Below are 18351 nucleotides of genomic sequence, written 5' to 3'. Positions count from 1 at the left end.
TCCTTTTAAACAGAACTTTCTTGGCCCCTGAAGTCTTTCTCTGTGACCAGGGTAATTGGTGTTACCACATCTGATTTCTGTGGGTTTGAGCGGGGGTTTATTTTCTTTTTCAACACTGGGAATCTGAAGATGCTTCTCGAATGCAGGCTGGAGTGTGGAGCAGATGCGAGGAGAGCAGAAAGCTCTCGCAACACGATTGCCAGGGGCAGGAGATTTTAGTCTGTCTTAATGCTTTAAGTTCATGTTAACTTAAAAATAGAAGGTTTGTTGTTCTCACTGCAGTCCAGGGGAGCACAATGGGCTCGATGCCCCCAGATAGGCTCTCTGTGCCATTTCAGTGTGGTCTGAGCAGCGTTACAGGAGCTGAGACACCGATTCCATCGGGACATCACAGCTGTGGCTCAGCTTCCCATCTTTTGGTGAAATTCTTGCGGGGTTTTTTTTCATGGAATACTTGGAGCAGTGACTTGGGGATGCTCAGGTCCTTTCCCACGGCCTCTGAGCTTTGTGTGACACTCTTGCCCAGGTGGTCGTGAGGGTGCAGCTGAACTCAACCTCCAGCAGTGCCCTGTGTGCTCTAAACATTGCAAAGTGGGCTTAGAAACTTAATTTCCTCTATTTGCAGCACTCCCAGCCTTGCCACAAGGGCATCTTGCTTCATGTGGTCCTTCCCTGCTCTCTCCCACATCCTCCTTCTCTCCCAATTCACTGCTTTGCTGGCTCTCAACTTCTGCAGTCCTTTAGAAAGAGGAAATCGCTGGAAAAAAGTCCCAAGTTCATGTGGACAGTGAGGAAGCTTTCCATTTGAGGGATGGAGTGGACAGGCAAGGAACTGTGGGTGACTGGAAAGTTAATTTTTCACAGCCAAAATCAGGCCCAAGTCCCAAGTCTCTACGAGTATTCTTCCATTTTGCAGTTGGGATAAGGAATTTTAGGTATTTGGGGATTTTTAAAGCTTCCCATGAAGCCATTCCGTAAACATACGAGATTCTGGAGATTCTTGAGGAAAAATCTGCCCTTTACAGCAGCTCTGCAGCTCGTAGGCTGGTGCCTCCCATCTGGCCCAGGATGGGGAAGAGGCCTCTGTCAGACATTCTGTGAAGAGAAAGGAAAAAGAGGCAACTCCCAGCTTAAGGAAATCCTCCTTTTTGGAAACAGCAAATCATAATCTCACTGGCCTTTAATCTCTGAAACCCTGAGCTTAATTCCTGCCTAGATTTAGGGAAAAAAATAATATAATGGTTTTCTTATAATCTCTGATGGAGTCCATAAGTCACCCCCCACGTCACAGCAGCGGCCGTGAGCGCCCAGCGCAGGAGACTGGGAGTGGAGGAGCAGGTGCCCACACATCCCTGGGTACCAGGGCTGCCTGTTCCTTTTTGGGGGCAGTATTAATTCAACTGGAAGGTTTAAACTTCCCTGACAGTGCCATAAAGGTCTGGGGTGGGGCTTGCACTGCAAGAGGGAAACAAAGGAGCCGAAGCAGTTTGGGACTCACAGTCACCGGCAGTGTTTTCCCCTTGGCCATGGATTTCATCTATCCAGACCAACTGTATTCCTGCTCAGAATCACGAACCACACTGACTTGTGTGAAATGTTCCCAAATTCACCCAGAGCCTTATCTCCTTTGGCCAAAGCTTAGCAGATTCGGGGTCCTGTCACATCCCAGAGCTCTGCCACACCGCTTCCTACAGCGGCATGGCTGGAATTCTCTGCGTCTGCACTGAGGTTAAGAGTTTAGTGGCTCATTTTCCCAGTTAATAGAAGGTGGAGCTGATGTGTTGGGAAAACAGGGATCCCTTTGCCTGTCCAAGGGTGGAGGTTGTTACTCTGCACAGGGAACTACAGCAGGACAGGGAACTTGGAGCTGGCTCCATCTACGGCCACGCGCCCCTGGAGTGCCCTGGCACCTCGTGTGGGGCCGTGGGCCTGTCCTTGCGAGGGGAATCCGGGACCTGTAGGCATTCCAGTTCCAAATCCTGAGCTGCGTTTGTTGAGCTGCAAGGAGAGGGATGTGCTAATTACTGGAGACATCCATTGGAGGGAGACGTGGTCACAAGGCTGAGCCCGGCGTGTTCCGCACGGGAGGATTTGGCACCATCCGTTTCCTAGGCTTGCTCCAAAATTGCTGTATTGTAATTAATGTCAGTGTAGGGCCCCTCTGTTCGTTATTTGGGTGTCCGGAATTCCCCATCCCACACGTGTCCATGAGATCGATGGAGATAACAGAGCTGGATGGATGTGATGGGAGCCCTGGCTCCTTCCCTGCTTGCTGTCCCTCCGCAGAGGTGCTGAAATTCCAATCTCCCTTCTCAGCCAGCACAAGCCCTCGCTGATCCTGCATCACAAACCGCGCTCCCCAAAGCTCCTCTCGTGTCAGGGCATGTTCTGTGCGGGACGTGGTGTTTTATGTAATGGGTACAAATCTTCTTTTCCCCTTCCTCGTTTCGCTCTGTACAGAACGTTAGACCAAACTTCCCAGAAAGCATTCCGTGAAGTTAAACTTCACCGTGGTTTTACGTAAACCCCAGCTGTGTAGGTGTGTTTTATCAGAAAGGCTTCTAAGAGAAGGTACCGTCCATTTTCGTAGTAAAATTAACATTTAGTGCACGCAGAAGGCAAGGGGAATTACATAAAGCAGCAAGTACTGTTGGGAATACTGTGGATATCATTTAAATAGAAGCTTCTCTGCAGTGAATCTGTTTGTGCTGCTGTTACACACACAGCCTCCTCTGGACCCCAAACCGACGTGAGGCACCCGGTGCTTTCCTGCCTGATCTTTTAGGGGCTGTTTGCTCTGAGAGAGACCTGGCGAAGGGGATGCTGCGGCTGAGCTTCCCGCGATGCAGCATCCCCCGGGATGGAGCATCCCCCGGGCTCCCCAGGGAATGGGGCACAGCAGAGGGGTCCCCACATCCTCCCGTGGCTCCTGACACCCCCGTGGTGGGGGTTTTGGGGACCCCCGCCCGCAGCCGGCAGCCCAGGAGGGGCCGGCTCTGTGGCTGTGGTTACGATCCGTGCCCTCCCCTGCGCTCTGAGTGGCTCGGCTCTTGCAGAATGCCAGCCCCAGCCCTGCCAGGCTCGGTGCTGGCAATGAAACCCTCCCGCTCGGCTCCGGAAGTGGCCAGTGAGCATGTGTGATGTGTGCACCTTTGTTCTGGAGGTTTCCCAGCCCTCTGCTGCTCGCCCTGCCCTGCTTTTGCTCCCCTGTCTCTGTGCAGGGCTCAGGGGAGGCTGCCTTGAAACCCCGCTGGCATTTCCCAGTCTGGGCATGGAGAGGAGACGGAGCCAGGGATGGGCCGTGCCTGCTGAGGGTCCCCAGGCCCTGGGGGTGTGTGGACCAGCAGAACATCTCCACTGGGCTTCCTCTAACACCTCCTCTGGGCTCCACACCCAGGCTCCCTCTGTGCTCACTGCAGTTTAGAGGAAAAGATAAACTGGCCATAAAGTCCCTCTAAATTCAAGCTGGTTGTGTGTTTTGGGGAAGTCGTCGTTGCTTCTGAGACTGAAACTGGAATTTCCTGGCTGTTTTTGTAAGTTCAGGTTTTTGTTTTGGAAAATTGCCTGTGCTGTTTTGGGAAAGGACGGTAGCAATAATAATAAATATTCCACATCTATTATGTGTTGGAACTAAACGATCTCCAAGGTCCCTTCCAACCTGAATCATTCTATGTTTGCTCTTCTGATTAGTCTAAAATTACATCAGATAGACTGGCTATCCTAAAAATGGATCCTTGATAGAAAATGCAGGTTTGGAAGCTGGGGATGAGGCAGATCCGTCACCTGGATACAGCCTGGCATCTGTGCTAACGGGGCAGCCTGGGGCAGCTTTACAGCAGCTTCTTGTGAATACACAGTGAAAAAAGGGCTTTTCACTGTCCTCCTGAATGAGAAGCTCCCTGCCTGGACAGAGCAGGGGCCTCAGATGCTGGAGAGAGCCTCTGGCTGGCACTTATCACCCAAAATAAACCATCTAAGCAGCCCAAACTGTTCTTGTTTCTAAAGCTGCTTGACACAACCCACCCTCTGCGTGTACAAACACATCCCAGCCCACACGTGCTCCAGAGCTGGTCAGAAATGAGCAGGATGGCGCTGGCTGAGTGTTGGTCTGGCACAAACCAGTGGGTCCGAGTGGAGGCCACCAAGGGAGACCCCGTAGACATCCAGGCCTGACACGGTCTCTCCTTTGATGGTGTTTGGGGTGGATACAGGACCCTCCTGTTTTTGAGGGAGCCCTCTGGCAAAAGAAAAAAATTAAAATAAGCCTTGCATTAAACAGCTGGGTTAGTGTTTGTGTAACCCCCTGCCCCTTGCCCAAATGCTGGTGCCCTGGAAGGACGCTGCTGGCAGGACAGGCTGCCCCTTGCTGGTGAGGTTAAAACATGAAGCTGGCCAGGTTTAGACATGAAAGTCCTCCCCAGCTCTCACTGTTTGCTGCAGGAGAACAGCCGAGGTGCTTGTTTGGTGCCTGCTGGCCTCGTGTCTGTGCGGGAGCGTTCGGAGGCGCAGGTTTCCTGGAAGGTGCTGTGCTCAGCCCCCGGACGCACATTTTAGTGCATTATGCATATGCATTGGCAGCATTTCTATATTTGTCTTTGTCTGGAAAACCATTTGCTTTTTCCAGCTGAGTGTATGTGGTTTGTGTGTGTCGTGATGCCTCTCTGAGGTAACTGCTGGTTCTGGGATCTGAGATTGAGGTTTGGGATAGTGCCTGGCACCTGGGCCATAAACCCCGAGCGTGTGTGTGGTTTTAATGTAGGAATGAGCATTTCTGGCTGCTGCAGAAGGAATAAAGGCACTCCATCTGTCCTGCCCCCCCTTTTATAGATGTCTGTCTGTAGACTCAGAATTCAGTTTAACTCTTAGATGGAGACAGCCAGTGCAGCGCTGAGGGGAGAGAGAGGTTATAGGATTTGTGATGGCAGGATGTTTGTACAGAGCTAAAACGTGACCCCCCCCTCCCCAATTCCCACATTTCAGGCTCACAGCGAATTTCCAGGTTACCACGACTTGCCTTTTTGTTATTTTGGCTGCTTCGCTCCTGCTCCCCTCCCTGCTCCGAGCGGGCTCCCAGCAGCACCGGCTCCCGGGACTCCTGTTTTCCAGGGCAGCCGCATCCCGGGGCGGTGCGGAGCGGGATCTGCGCTGCTGGGAGCGCTGGGAGCCGCCTCGGGAGCCGCCTCGGAGCCGCCGGGCTCGGAGCAGCGGAGCCGCCTCGGGAGCGCGGGCAGAGCCGCGGCTGCGTGCGCTCGCTGTCACGGCGGGCGGAAGCCTCGCGTATTTATGGAGCCAGCGCTTCCTTCTGCGTTTGAGTGACAGCCAGGATGCCGTCGCTGCCTGGTCACTGGAGCTGATTAGTATGCGCCAGGGTCCGCCTCGCTCCGAGGGATGCAGCCGCAGCAGCTTGCAGAGCTGTCACACTCACACGGGCTCCGTATCTGCACTGGCTTGACGAATTAAAAAGCGAGCCAGCCAGCGAGAGAGAGACCGGGAAAGAGAGGGGGGACGAGACAGAGAGAGAAGCTTGCAGACAGCGCTCGCTCTTTTCCTAAAGGAAGGATTTTGCATCCCGAGTGCTCACTGGTTGTGATGATGCTTCACTTAGCGGGCTCAGAATGAGCTAGAGACAGCAGATAGGGGAGAAACTAAAGGCAGAGCACAAAGCATTACGAACCAGCCCAAAACCAGGAACAGTTTTCTCCTCTATTCTAGCATGGTGGATGTATGGACAGTCTTACAGAGCAGAGGTTGACTTCTCCAAATCTGCCAGCCCCACACCTCGAACACTACAGTGTTCTGCATTGCACCATGACCTTGGATGTTCAAACGGTGGTCGTTTTTGCAGTGATTGTGGTGCTATTGCTTGTGAATGTCATACTCATGTTCTTCCTGGGCACTCGTTAAATGGATTTTTTCTCCTGAGCTGTTGGGGGCTACTACTACCACTAGCAATTCAACAAGAGAGCACGAGCGGGAGAGAGAGAGAGAGAGAAAGGCGAGAGAGAGAGAGAAAGAGAGAGAGAGATTTCTTACTGAGGGGGGAAACGCGTTGAGCTTCAACATGGCCTCGCTGTGATATGTATGACGTTGGTATTATTATCTCTCCCTAAATCTTTTGTCATGTCTTGTCTTTTAAGTATGCCTGTAAGTGTAGCTGCTTTTGCCGGGGTTTTAAATGTGATAAATAATAACAGTGATCCGGTCCTCCGTGGTGCTGTGCTGGCGAGATAGAGCTGTGCTTCTTTAGGCAGCAGCAGAGTGAAAATGATCTGTCTGTGGTGAGCACTGGCTGTGTTGTTTTGCTTTCCTTTGAAATAGAGGCTCAAGTTAATAATAAGTGATTTTGTGTGCAATTTCTAGCAAGCAGTTAATGTGCAATGTCTGTGAGAGTAACCATGCAGGTGCCAGGTGAGAGATGCTGGTGTGTGCAATGGAATTGAGCTATGGACATTTTTAAGGGGTGGGGGTGTGTGTGTGTTTAAGAAATCCTATTAAAGGATTAAATCTTGGCTAAAATAACATTCAGCCACCAAAAAAAAAAAAAAAAGAAAAAGAAAAAGAGAAATTCTACTTACTGTTTTTATCTGTGTTGCCTTGATGATCTGATTTGATTTCTTAATATTCAGCCCCAAACCTTCCAAATTCTATGTCCACAGTGATGTAACCCAGCTCCTTTTTTTAGAGATGTGAGAGGGACCGAAACATAACCTGCTGGGTTTTTATTCTGGTTGTGCGTGGTTTCTGTCTCTGCAAATTGGGGAGGAAAGATCAAAGGGAAAAAGGGCAATGCAAGCTTTGTTTTTCTTTGCTAAAGCAACAGATACGGAGGGGTTGGGTTTTGCTTTGATTTTCTAGAAATCTGATTTTGGCTTTCTTTTCTTTCTCTCGTGTGTGTGTGTATATCAAATTTTGGGGAATGTATCTAAGAAAAATCTTTGCCCACCTCAAGGATAACGAGCTTTTGAGATGGGTTGCTTGGCGTGACTTTATTTACATTGATTTTCTGGAAAATGAAGTGCTAAGTTGTGTATTATGGGCTTGCTGGAAAGGTGTCCAGTAGTTAGAGGTGTTTCTAGCCCAAAATTGCAATGTTTACAGCTGGGAAGCAGGGCTGGCTGGGGGCTCCAGTGGCAGCACGAGGAGTTTGGAGAGAATACGAAGGGAATGTCTGGGAAGAGCAATGTCTTTTCCTCTGGAAAATATGTCTCTGTTCTGTGCTTCTGATAGAGGTCTTACGGATTTTTTTTTTTTTTTTTGATATATTCTTTCCCCCTCCAGAAAAATCAGAATTGCTTAAAACAAACAAAGATATCAGTTTGAAAATGTTTTTTGTCTTTGTTGATGGATCACCAGAATTTTTAGTGCTGTGATAATTTAACTAATTCATGCTAATTCCAGCTGTCTATTATTTATTTGATGTCCTCTTAAAAAAAAAAGCCACATAACTGATGTCTAAAGACAAAGCTGGAGGTTCCAGATGGAGACATGGAGTTATTTCCCAGTGAGGATCTGTGTGCTGGGGGTTAAATGCCAAGCTGGGCTCAGAAGCCGATGGCTTTTCGACGGTGGCATGGTTGGAAACGGAGTTAAATCCGGCAAATTTGGTGCTTTCAAAGTGCTTTTAGCTGTAAAGAAAAGAAAAAAGAAATTTTCCCTGAGTGCCAGGGTGGGAACAATCGTCCCCAAAAGTGTTTTGGGGCAGTAGCCCGTTTTAATGGGGAGAAAAGCCAGGAGCCAGGGATGCAAGCCCAGGAAGATGCTCCGGTGCCTGCTGGCTCCGTTTCCCCTCGTCACTTGTAGCTATCTGCAAGAGGTACCTGCTTCACTTCACAGGAGACTGAGTCAATCTTCTTCTCTAAAAAAATCCCAGTAAATAAAATTGCTGCTGAGGATGGTTTGGGTGTTAAACAGCTCAGATTTGCTCTATTTGCCTGTTAGCCATCCTGTGTCAATAGTTTTATAGGTTGCAGAATCTCCGGGCAATGTAATAAATGAGCTGAGATCACCATGGAGAGGGAATCGATCAAACAGCAGCCAAAATCATCCTTTCAGGGGAGCAGCCTTGAGCAGCAAAGGGATTTGGAGGAGAAAGGGTGGAAAAATGAGCAAAAACCCAACCCCAGAACTGACCAGCGAGTTAAAACGGGCTGTGGCTGTGCCTGAATGTTTATTTTCTCAGGGCTCTCTGGCACTAAGGTTTACCTTTCAATACGATTTCTACGAGGAATGCCCAGTACCTGACGCGGTTTCCTGGGTGCATTCCTTGATCCAGAGCTTGTACTCCCGGGGAGATATTTGGGAATTGTGTGTGTTCGGTGGTGGATATTCCTGCGGTGCCCCTCTGGTTCCATCCCTGGGGTGGGGTGTGCTGGGGGTGCATGGGGAGGACGAGGGGTTGTGCACGCTCAGCTGCTGGGAGGGAGCGCCGCGAGCCGAGGTTTTCCCATCACGGAACGTGAATTTCTCGGGAGGATTCATGTGGTTTTATGACAACTTTTTGCCTTTTATCCTCCTGAAGGCTGGTGGAGTTAAAGAAGGAAAGTTAACACGGAGCAATAGGAAAGTTGGCAGCAGCAAACTTTGTTATTGCAGCAGCACCGTTCTTGTTATCTCGGGCTTCCTGTTGGAATTTGGGGGGGGAAAGAGAGGAGGAAACGAGAGCCGAAAGAGTGAGCGAGGGCTGGGCTTGCTGCTTGTTTAGTTCGCTTTCTGTTTCCCACCTCAGGCCTCAGTGACCACCTCTTCAGCCCCAGCCCCAGTTTTGTAGTTTGGCAGCTGCGGTTTGGCGGTCCCTGGGCTGCGGGAGCCCCGAGCCCGGCGCATCCCTCCATCCTGCCGAGCTGGTGCAGCGGCTCAGCCCGTGACGAGCTCCGGGAGCTTTCTGGGGTGACAGCGCTCCCAGGCCCCACTAGATCCCCATTCCCATAAATGACTGTGCCTGCAACACTCCGGGTGTCATTTGCACGCTGTGAAATATCCCTGGGATTGGAGCTTTCCTTGTCCCGGAGCTCCGTGGGACCATCCCGGGTCACGTTCGAGTCCCTGGGGGTGCTTCAGCCCTGTGACTCCCTTGGGTTTCTTCACGTTTGTGGGGATGCTCAAACCCAGGGATGAGGCAGAGGGATCGTTCCTTTAAAGGAATCGGAGCGCTGACCCGCTGGAAAATACGGCCCCAAAGAAAAAAATTACGAATTTGTCTGCAAAAAGCGTACTTGTGATGCATAAAATCTCTTTCAGTGCCTGCTGCTGTGTGTTTGCTGAGGCTGGGTGATGGGAGACCTGCCTTGCTGTTGTCTGCTTAAGCAGGATTCAATGTTATTTGCCACAGGATTCATGAAAATGCCTCTGCCTGTATCATAGCAACCCTGTTTCCCACAGTCCATAAAAAGTCCATTCCTCCCGAGCAGCAATCCGCCGTCTTAAAGATTCAGGCACCCTCCTCGGCGTGAGGAAAGGGTGATGCCCCCCTCTCGGAGTGCTTCCCAGAAAGCTGAACGTTGGGATGATCCCGGCTTGTCCTGCCTGCATGGCGATTTTAATGCTCTTTAAGACAGATAAAGTGCTTTCCTTTCGGGTTTCTAAAGGCTTCCTCCCCCACCCTGGCTATTTCCCACCTCTGTTTAAAACCTCACATGACAAGTTAAAGGGGATGGGACAGCTCCGAGGTCTGTGACGCGGTGGCTCTGCCCCGTCCTGCCATTTGGCTTTTCCCCCGGGATGGCAGCAGCACAGCCCTCGCTTTTGCTGTGTAGTGAGTGAAGATGTGCCCCGATGCGAGCCCTTCTGCGGGGATGCAGAGGTGCTTTCTCAGCCCGTAGATGACTGTTGTTAAGAGCTGCATGTTCACCTGACTCCTGCCCCCATCTGTTTGCATAATGTGGTTATATTTCTTTTTGGATCAGGTACTCAGTACACAGCCCAGCTGCTGTGTATAATGTCTGAAGGAAAATTGCGAAAAATCCATGTAAGTTTTTTTAGTTTTTTGGTTTGGCTTTTTTTTTTGTTGTTGTTGGTTGCTTTAGTTTCAGTTTGTGACTAGAACCCCCGTCTGTGTTGTCATTTCATTTTGTTGTGGTGCTTGGTTTGTGTATTAAGTGAGTGCTGGTCGTGCTGGGAGCCGGTGCTCCGTGTGCCCTGCCTGCCTGCATGTGTGTCCGTGTGTGCTGCCGTGCTGTGTCCGTGTGCTCCGTGTTGGAATGATGCCTCTCTCCCGGGGAGCCTCCTGGATTTGACATTTCCAACGTGGATTTTCTCATCTGGGTGTGATCACTGTGCTCAGTGTGTCTCTCCCAGTGAAACGCTGGGAGAGCTATTTTGGTAGAACGCAGGGATTTGTCTCAGAGCTGCGGAGTCTCCAATGAGGAGAAGTTGGGAAGCTTGAGGAAAACTCCCAAATGTTAATAATTGTGTAAGAACTGTCCTGGTTGAAGAGGGTGCTTGTGCAGGGGTTCCTCGCAGAGGGTCATTCTGCTGGCTCCTGGCTTTGCCATGGATTCCTGTACGGCCTTGGGTGCGTTCCTTTGTTCCTCTGTTGCCTTGTGCCTCTTCTTTTCCATCTGGGACAGAGGAATATCACGCAGTGCTGAGGTGTAGCCATGCCTGGTGTTGTCCTGTTTGTCCCCTCTCTGTGGTGCTGTCCTGTCTGGCTGGGGGCCAGTGGCAGTGCGGGTGGGGGACGTGTGTGTGCCCACATTGGCCCAGCTCTGCCTACCTGGCTTTTGCCTGTTGGAGCTGTTGCAGACAGCAAGAGCTGTAGTGATTGATGCTTCCCACTAGAAATAGATGCTCCTGGAGGAAGAGCTGCTGGAGGAACCATGATTTATTGTCTTTATTTTATTAGTTGTGGTTGAATTTCTTTCCTGAGTGGAAATGAGTCTTAATCTGCAAGCACCCACAGACGGCTGGGTTGGCTCTAACCAGCAAAGGGCCACGTGGCCTCCGCTCCTGATTCCTGGTTTTACTGGGAGTTACTCTGGCATTGTTGGAAACACCACCTTGATGGGGTGTTCACAAGGGCATCTGAGCTCAGGGCAGGAAGCTCCCGGAGCTCTGCTGGTGGGGACTGTGTTGGGCAGCCTGGAAGCTTCGCCACCGGAGTTAAAGAGAATTTTGGGGCTTGAAGGGAGTGAGTGTGTGCAAGGACTTAAGGAATTAGGTCTGCATTTCAGCTGACTCTAGTTTATCCCTAAGGATATCATTTCACAAGAGTGTGCTGCTTTGGGGAGCTACCCCTCGTGCTACCACAGAGCCGGGGAAACTGAGGCACGTGGTGCTTGGAGAACGGCACATTTTGGGATGGGGGTTAGTGGGGCTGGGAGCCGGAGCAGGATGCGGGGCCCGTCGGTGGGGGAGGATGTTCGGCACCGTGTTTGGGGTCTGGCTGGTTCGTTTTCCTGCAGACCTTGCCGTGGGGAGGTGTCAGAGGACCAGGCTGGTGCGGGGTGCCATGGGCTGAGCTGCTCCCTCGTGGGGGAGGATGGATTTGGGGGATTTGGGACCCGGGAGCAGCCGCGTGTGGCCGTGCCCGTGTGAGGGGCCGTGTGGTTCAGCGCCTGCCCCTTCCTTTGCATCAGCTGAGGCATATATAACACAGCGTATGGGCTGCTGGCAGCCGGCGTGGGGCTATTTTCAGCTGCTTCTGCGCCTCAGCAGAGCCGGGGCTGCGCTGAGCCTGCCCTGCTCACCGGGCTGGGCTCAGTCTCCAGAGATGAGCTGGTCCTCAGCCCCCTTCCCTCCTCCAGGACCTGTCCGGGATGGGCAGGGCAGGCACTGACCCCTGCGGGTGCTGGGGACAGCCGGCAGCCCTGCCCTGGCTGCCAGGGAGGCAGAGCAGTCTCAACAAGGAGCATTGCCCCGGTTAAAGCAGCCCGGCTCTTTGTTTTCCCTTTTATTTCCCTGGATAAAGCCCCAGGTGGATTTCAAGGCTGGTCACTGTGATGGGATGAGCCGTGTGTGCTTCAGTGTCCTTCTGGAACGGGGCTGTCAGTGCCCGGCGTGCCCGGGGCTCTGTGCTCTGCCGGGGGACTGAGGCTGGAATGTCCTTCCCGCTGCTCCTGCTTGGGAAAGCAGCGTGCCTGGCTGTCCTACTGCCTCCCAAGGCCTCTGTTGCCAGCCCTGCTCCCCTCCTGTCCCTCCTGGAATGCTGAGGACAGCTGTCTGGTTTTCAGGGATGTCCCGGAGCATCCGGGCTGTGCCCTGTGCCGCAGAGAGCCCACAGCCTCGCCAGGCATCCGGGAAAATCCCTGCATGTTGCTGGCTGGGTTTGTTCCCTCTCAGTACTCAGGATGTTGGTCCTAAAGTTTCCAAAGGGTTAAGCTACTGCTGGTGCCAGTTTTGGGGGTTTTGAGCCCCTGCACGGGAGCTCAGAGCTGTGAGAGCAGCTGCAGCTCACGCTGAGAGATGCCGGGAGAGGAATCGGCCCAACTCCGAGGGCTTGGAAAGCAGGAAGGATGGAATTGTGTACGGAATTGTTCTCTTGTAATTGAGCAAATGCAGTCTGGCCTCAGCTACGCAAACAGGAGTGGAGAGGAAACCCCTAAGGATCTGTCTTTTACCCCAATAAGCAGTGGGTTAATTTGCTGGGCATATCTGGGGAAAAGTTTTGTCAAGTAAAATTGTTCCATTTGACAAAAGCATCAGGCTCTTGCTGGCATTATCAGAAAACAGGGGTTTTTTTCCAAGCATTTCTATGGACCACATTCCCCTGCTATTTCTGCTGCTCCACTCCCCTGTATTGTGTTCAGCAAATCTGACAAGGTTCTCTCAGTATGTCGTGCACTGAAGTTTCTGTTCTGATACCAAATTTAGGGAAGGCTTGTTATCTACAATTCTTTCTTCCTGGCTTGATAAGGTGCTGATTAATTTAATGCAACTCTCTTTCCTTATCTAGTTGAGCTTCAGTCAGTTTTAGTATAATCTTGAGAAAGCGTGATCAATCTTTAATGTTTGTTTTTAAGGTTTATTCCAAAGCCTTTTAGGCACGCTAGATGTTCGCTCTTTTGTGAAGTTCTAGGAGAATTAAGTTAAAAAGTAACAATTATAGAACCAGTTTTGAATGCAGATGAAACATTTTAAAGTTGCTGTGAAACAAGAAAGAGCAGTTGACTCTGATGGAGTTTTAGGTGTTAAAATAGAATTGTCTCAACTCTGGTGCTGGATGCATAAGGCAGTGCCCTTGGATTGGGATGATGCAGGGAAGAAGGAGAGGGCCTGTTCCCTCTCCAGAGGGGTGTGTGAGGTGAGGAGGGGCAGGGGCACTGTCACCTGTCCCTGTGTGGGGAATTGTCCCCTGCTTTTGCCCGAGCACACAGGCACGAGGAGCAGACAGTGCAAGGAAACCGGGCTGTCATGGGTGCAGAGCAACTGCCTTGATTTGGTGATCAGGAGTTGACATCTGGATAGATTTTCAGTCTCCTCTGGTCCAGGGGATATGGATCTGTCTTCCAATGCCCAGCAGCAGATCGATCCTATCTCCTGGATACAGAGGGTTTTGCAGAAGTGTCAAAAAGTCTTTCCTAAGGAATTAAAAGTGCACCCGTGCACAGAGCAGAGGAGCTGAACCTTCCAAACCTGCAGGCTGGGAACAAATTTACTTAAGACTAACAGGCTGCCTTAGAATCAGAAATCTTCAGCCAGCAGAAGCCTGTCTTCTTCAGTGCACACCCAGAGCCTGGGAAGTGTGTTCCTGGGCATTAACAGGAGCGAGACTGTAGATTTATGGAATTCAGGGAGCATTGGCCCTGCTGCCCCCAGCACCCCTCTGCGGGGGTGGGTGCTGCTGAGCCACGTGCTGAGGCCACCCCCGATGTCCCTCTCAGCCCACTGCCATTTGCACATTGTCACAGTGGCCCCAGCTGTCACAAACCCCGTTTTCCCAGCTGGATTTGAAGCTCAGGACGAGTCTGCGTCTGGTCCCCAGAGCCCGCGTTTGGCTGGAGGTTGTCGGCAGCGCACGCTCGGTGCTTCTCCTTTTGCCATCTCCCTCCGTGGCTTCCCGGTTCCCTGGTCCCCTCCTGCACCGTGTGACAGAGTTGCTGTGCTTTTCCCCAGAAAGCAGAGCTGGTTTAATCTCTGTTTTTCAAGCAGCTGCCAGGCTGTCCCTGTCTCTCCTCCCCGCACACGTCAGTGCACACATGTGTACACACGTGTGCAGCGCTGCCTGCACCTCCTATGGATTGCTCTGTACATGGGCAGGGAAACCTATGCATTAAAACACATGTGCATATGTTTTCCTTCCCAGATACATTTTGGAAAATATGAGTCAGCAGCAGCAGCAGCAGCAGCAGGCAAGAGCATATTACATAATCTCCGGGAGCCGAGAAAGCCTCACAGTTTATTAGGAGGGAGGCTTTCTGCGAGCAGCAGCTTTTACCATCATTTTGGGGCCACACATTGGCCTGAGCCCCTTCAGTCAAGTGGCCTCATTTCCATCATATCCTCTCGTGTCCAGTGCAGGAAAGCAGTCCCAGCAGCCGTGGGTTTAGTTATATTTTTAAACCCCCCAGTACTGGTAGAATCTCAGGGCTGTGCTGATGGTAACGACTTTTCTCTTGTTCCTTAACATGTTCCCCTGCACAGAGTCTGTGATTTTCCTTTTTGGTTCCCCCCACTCCCCACCTCCTGCTGTTTTCTCTCAAATCTCAGCACCGAGAGAAATGGCACATGAGTGCAGCTGGAAATAGCTGCTGCCCCCTCCGCCTCCCCTCTGCTCACGGCCACCCACCTCCTCCACCTACTCCCAAATGGGAGAGTGAAGTCAACATCCACTTTTAGCCCCGGGCTGCTGCTCCTCGGCTCTCCCCCTCTCCCTCGCCGTGCCTGCCCTGCCCACACAGGATTCAGATGGGGTTCATCACCATTTTGAGGCTCCTGCAGCTGGATGAGCGCTTGTCTGGTCCCGCTGGCACTCGGGGCATCGTGTGCTGGAGCATCAGGGATGAGAGTTGGAGGCGCAGTTTGCTCCGTGCTGGCCGGGCAGGGAGGGGGGAGCAGCAGGAATTAGGGACACAGAGGAGCACAAACAAAAATCCAGGGAAGTCAGACAGCAGGGATGTCGGGGGTTTGAATCCTCCATCCTGGGCACATCCATGTGCCTTGTGAGCGTTGGCACAGGCAGGGATGGGAGCGGTGGGCACAGAGCCCTGCACGGCGGGTGGGTGCTCTCAGCTCTCCACGGTGCTGGATCTCTGTTCCTCCATCTTTAATGCCAGGCTTAGTTCCAGGCTGCTCATCGAATCCCTGTGTTCCTGCAGGATGCCTGGAAAGCCTAGGAGGGGAATGGGCATTAGCAGAGTGAAAGGAAAGGAGGGAAAGGGTTTGTTTGTTTTTAATTTGCCCGATAAAAGCGAAAGGTTTTGAGCCACTTTGATCTCTCTGGGCAGTGCAAACGCTTCCGCTGTGGCTGAGCCCCTGGGTGCCTTTCAAGCAAAGAGAAAGCTCTGTTGTGGTTTTCCAATATCAAAGGCTTCCCGAGGAGGCAGTAAATTGCCACGCTGGCTGAGAGCAGGAATGCAGGCAGCTCCGTGCCCTGTCTGGGACAGTGTCTGAGACGCTCGCTGCAGAGCAAATTGAGAGAGACACAATAATTGATGGTGACGGAATAACCTGTTTATCCAGAGCACTCTGTCTTCACCCCCATTAGCTCTCGAGTTTCTGCTGTTTGGAGACAAGAGAATTTAAATCTTCTATATGTTTAAAACCACGAAAGTCTCTGTTACAACCAGAAATTCTCGTGAGTTCAGCAGAGGGGTTGTGCTTTTCTGTCCACCACCCGTCAGGGCTCTCCATGTTGTGTTCCAAAGTCTGGTTGGAGCAGTTGGGGAATGATGGGGCCCTCCAAGGCAGATCTGGGGGCTCTGCCTCCCATTCCCCACCTCTTACAACCAGGGTGATGCTGCAGGGGCTGTTTCATCTTTCGACATCTTTGTTTCTCTTTCTGTAAAATGCACAGAAGGAAATTGCCCTTTCCTGTTCGAGGTTTTGGCAAGTGAGGATGAAAAGTGCTGTACTGGAGGGAGGTGGGATTGTAGCAGGTGGATGAAAAATGCCTCTCACCCTCTGTGGCTTTGCGGGGGCCCCTGGCAGAGCAGAGCTCCCACCCAGGAGCTCCCTGCTTTAATTTAAAGCAACATCTTGAATTCCACCCGAGATCCCAACAGTGATGTCAGCAGGGCTCCAGCAAAGATTCATTTGCCCTCAGATATTTTGCATATGCAGCGTCAGAGCTCAGCCTTATGTTTTTGCAGCTTGAGAAGGGCTCTGCACCTCGTTAGAACCTTCACTAATAATACACTTGCTCTCTGTTATTAATTGATCTAAATGAGGCTTTTTTCTCTAAGCCTTTCGTGGTATTTCTGTGCTGTCAAGAAATTAATCTGCATTAAGTGGAAATACCTCAGTAAAACCAGGAGCTTTGGAGTAGCTGTTCAGCCTCTTGTGGTGTGAGCTCTGGGGTAGAACCATTCAGGGTATCCACAATTCCCACCCCAGAGACCACAAAAAGAGCCAGGAGATGCTCGTGGAGCACAAAGGAACGGCACAAAAGCCACCCAAGGTGGCCCAGCCCTGCTGTGGATGCTGGCAGGGCCTGGAAGTGCTGTCTCCTGGAGACCTGCTGTCTCTGAGTGACACAAACTCACATCTTAATTCCCAAATCTTTCCTTTTCGAGCTGCTGTGTTTGGCCATCCTCTCCCCAAGAGGAGGATTGTTCCCTCCTGTTCTGTCAGGACAGGCAGGACATGTCTGCAGTGATTTTTTCAGCTGGTCAGGGAAGACTTCTCCTCCTCCTCTGAACAGGTCTCCCACAGCTGGAAGCATCTCCCCATCACTGCAGTGGGTTTTACTGCTCTTTTTCCCTCTCTGTTTCTCCTGCAGACACTTTTACCTCTGCAGAGTTTTTCCAACTCAGGTTGAAATTCAAACGATAATAATACTTGACATTCTTCATTCCGGCATCTTAAAAATCTTTCCTGAAGTTTTAAAGCCTTTAAAGCCTTTGTGCTGTATAAATACTTGAGCACTTCATCTATTTTTAAATGAAAATGGTGCCTGAAAACCCTCAAAAGTCAAATGAAGATCAAAGGCTTGGGAATACCAGGAGTTTTGTGTATTATTCACAGCAGCTCGAGACTGAGATTGTATTGGATAAGTGCGAAGGGGCTGCTGTGCTTGTAATGATGGAATGATGGAATCATGGAATGGTTTGGGTTGGAAGGGACCTTAAAGCTCATCCCATTCCACTCCTGCCATGGGCAGGGACACCTTCCACCATCCCACGTTGCTCCAAGCCCCATCCAGGGGGCATTTCCAGGGATCCAGGGGAAGCCACAGCTGCTCTGGGCACCCTGTGCTGGGGCCTCACTGCCCTCACAGGGAAGAGTTTAGGATTTCTTCCCAATATCCCATCTAAACCTGCTCTCTTTTGTTGGTCTCTAGTTCATCTCTCCCAGCTGCTCCGTAAAGCTCAGCCTTGGTGCTCAGGAGGGCTGGGCTTGGTGTCTGACATTGCTGCTGCTGCTGGCTGGAAATGCCATGTTTTATCATCTTATTTTCTTGTCCATCCCGGTGCAGCAATGGGCAGCAAAGGGCTGGAGCAGGGCTGTGGCAGCACTGCCCTTTTCAGTGGGAGCTGGCCTGGCTTTACAAGGTTTTCAGCAAAGTGAATCTCTTTTCCTGTAGCCCAGCCTTCCTCAGCATTTTCCTCCCTCGCTATGGCTTCCGAGCAGGAATCAGGAAAGTAGATGGAAATTGATGTCCTGAAGGCATATGACAAGGGGATCCTGAGGGCTCAGGGCAGCTCACAGAAGAATTGCCTCTGATAAATGCTCAGAGGTTTCTGTGGGTTTGCTCAGCAGCTGCAGTCAGGGCTCACAGTGGGGATTTTTACCACTGACCAGGGAGTTGTTCCAGGGCTGTGTGAGCCACCACCAGCACCATCCTTGCTGGAATAAAAGGTAAAAATGGATGCAGAGCAATTTGGCCAGAAGAAGAGTGGAAAGAAAAAGACAGTTAAGATCCAAGGAGTGGCTGTTGAAACGCAAAAGGATCTAGAAAGCAAAGATGCAAAAATAAAATCTGAAGCGGAAATGAGTGATGTTTTTCCAGCATTGTGTAACTCATTTTAATTGCAATCCATCTAGAAATCTATTTGAGGCAAGAAATCAATGCAGAATTGTAGAGCAAAGCACTGGCCTTCCAGATGTTTGCAGCTTTCTGGATTGTTATTTTCAGCTTCCTCCCACAGTTTATTTGCGTCCCTCCTTCCTTGCAGTGGCCATGGAAAGATGTTCCCCCCTGATGTGTGGCAGGTGGGCAGTGAGGGGTGTCCTGGGGCTTTCTGCTCTGAATTTGCC

The 18351-nt window shown here is 51.2% G+C and overlaps 1 protein-coding gene across 12 annotated transcripts in view; it reads left to right on the top strand.

Annotated features, from left to right (window-relative positions):
- The window catches only part of ARHGEF9 (Cdc42 guanine nucleotide exchange factor 9), a 197605-nt gene that overhangs the window by 82865 nt on the left and 96389 nt on the right, over nucleotides 1-18351 (top strand). The window contains exons 1-2 of one of the 12 annotated variants that reach the window (XM_039572103.1): nucleotides 5324-6079; nucleotides 9903-9964. The exons of 7 other annotated variants lie outside the window; for them this stretch is intronic. In XM_039572103.1, the coding sequence (XP_039428037.1) occupies nucleotides 9935-9964 (30 nt within the window). In that variant the 5' untranslated portion in view covers nucleotides 5324-6079; nucleotides 9903-9934. Of the gene's footprint in view, nucleotides 1-5323; nucleotides 6091-9724; nucleotides 9800-9902; nucleotides 9965-18351 lie in introns of those variants that run through there. 4 more of the 12 variants (XM_039572102.1, XM_039572107.1, XM_039572105.1 and 1 more) reach the window with 4 other exon arrangements.

Source organism: Corvus cornix, chromosome 4A (genome assembly GCF_000738735.6).
Source record: "Corvus cornix cornix isolate S_Up_H32 chromosome 4A, ASM73873v5, whole genome shotgun sequence".
NCBI classification, from domain to species: Eukaryota; Metazoa; Chordata; class Aves; order Passeriformes; family Corvidae; genus Corvus; species Corvus cornix.
This window is presented reverse-complemented; position numbering and strand designations above follow the sequence as displayed.